Here is a 1,867-nt window from a genome sequence, read left to right on the forward strand (position 1 = left end):
GTCTCTATATGTCGTTCGTTGAAATGTGCCTACCTCTACCAGTGAAGATAATCATGTATGCGGACGATATCGTCATTTATTGTTCACATTCTTCAGTTAGGTATGTAGCCCATCAACTCAATATTGCGCTAAAAAACCTAAGCGCACACTTATCTGACCTGGGACTTAGACTGTCTCCAGAAAAGTCAGTCGCCACCTTTTACTCTCTTAATACTTTAAAAAATATGAAGTGGCAAATCCGTAAGGAAAACATTAAGTTTTCTTTGAACAATAAAACTGTACAAATAGTCTGGAAAGTCAAATTTTTGGGCGTGTTTCTCGATTATGCTCTCAAGTGGAAAACTCACGTTTCTGAAATTCGTAAAAGAGTTCTTCCAAGAATAAGTGTTCTCAAAGCTATTGCTGGAATTAAATGGGGTGCTCATCCGAGTGTTCTTTCTATTGCCTACAAGAGCCTGGTGAGGTCGGTGTTGGACTGGAGGTCTCAGGTAACGTCTCCTCTTGGGGATCGAGAGGCTCTTGTCCTTGATAGACTTCAGTATGCATGTTCCCGTATAGTTTGTGGCTTCATGCGTACCACACCCACCAATGTACTCTTGGATGTTATCAATGAACATCCTCTCCGAAGTAGGCGCAAGTATCTTATGCGAAAGTACGCATGCCGCGTGGCTTCACGAACTGACCACCCTCTTAATCTCATGCTATCTCAATCCCTGTCTAACTGGGAACCAATATGTGATGATAATCGATTTGATCTGTTTGACATCTTTGTACACCTTGCTCCGTTGATCCAACAGATTGAACCGAGACCTTTGCCGGGGTTACTTGCGTTCCCGTTCAACGTACGTTACTTCAAGTGTCCAGTCGACACTGAGTCGGGTTTGATCTTCAGAAATACTACTTCTCCACAACAGGCCTTCGCCTCGTTTCTTGTCGAAAAACGTGCCACGTATGTGTTTTATACTGATGGTTCCCGCATACCCCCTTCTGGAAGTTCTCCTGCAAGGGTGGGGTACTCAATGGTGTCTGAATACCCAGATATGACACACTATTCCCGAATCAATAATCATTCTTCAGTTTTTGATGCTGAGGCCAGGGGCGTACTCTGCGCGTTGGAGTACATCAGTGACTTTGAGTTCGGTCAATCGTATGTAGCCACGGACTCGTTAAGTGTCCTTAGGTGCCTCGACTCCTTTGACCCGCAGGGCAGTCATCCTACAGATATCTATAAAATAAAGACGCTTACCTTAGAGTTGCTTGCGCGAAAAGCTCGGGTTGAGTTCCTTTGGGTTCCTGCTCATAAAAACATCCGGGGGAACAAAATGGCGGACCAGTACGCTAAAAAGGCTCTAGATATGCCGGAACCAAACTCTTCAGAAACTTGCTCCGCCAGATCGGTTTTTCCTAGCCTTCGAGCTATGGCGGTTGAAGAGTCCACTGCGTTTCTTACAACTGAGGCCCGGTATAAAGGCCTCCGATATTTTCGGCTCAAAGGGAAGGTTTTGGGAAAACCGTGGTATGAGGGTACCAAAAAACCCCTCCCTAGATCTTTGATCTCCTTGATATCCCGCATTCGGTCATTTCATACTAGCGCACGTTCGCATCTAGCTAACAAAAACATTGTCGACTCCATATATGTAATACTCCTATATTGCTAGTCGCGTATCTTCGCAATGAGAGGCACGAGGCCCGAGAAAGGGAGACGCACGAAGTCCAAATATGGGCATAGATGGTCAAGCGTCATTATGCGCAGGCGCATCTACCAAGTGAGTGCGAGCGAGACAAAGCATTGGAAAGTGAGAGAAAGAACGCGAGAAAGAGAAATGCGCAAGCGTGCTTGAATGTTCACCGCATGCGCACAAAGCAG

The 1,867-nt window shown here is 45.6% G+C and overlaps 1 protein-coding gene across 1 annotated transcript in view; it reads left to right on the plus strand.

The window, feature by feature from the left end:
• The first annotated feature begins 224 nt into the window (after positions 1–224).
• LOC109862299 overlaps positions 225–1,867 on the plus strand; it is a 3,485-nt gene continuing 1,842 nt past the window's right edge. Inside the window, exon 1 of the mRNA XM_020442308.1 lies at positions 225–1,524. Coding sequence (XP_020297897.1) covers positions 225–1,524 — 1,300 coding nt within the window. The remainder of the gene's footprint in view (positions 1,525–1,867) is intronic.

This window comes from Pseudomyrmex gracilis, unplaced genomic scaffold, assembly GCF_002006095.1.
Source record: "Pseudomyrmex gracilis isolate BER0280 unplaced genomic scaffold, ASM200609v1 scaffold_1612, whole genome shotgun sequence".
NCBI classification, from domain to species: Eukaryota; Metazoa; Arthropoda; class Insecta; order Hymenoptera; family Formicidae; genus Pseudomyrmex; species Pseudomyrmex gracilis.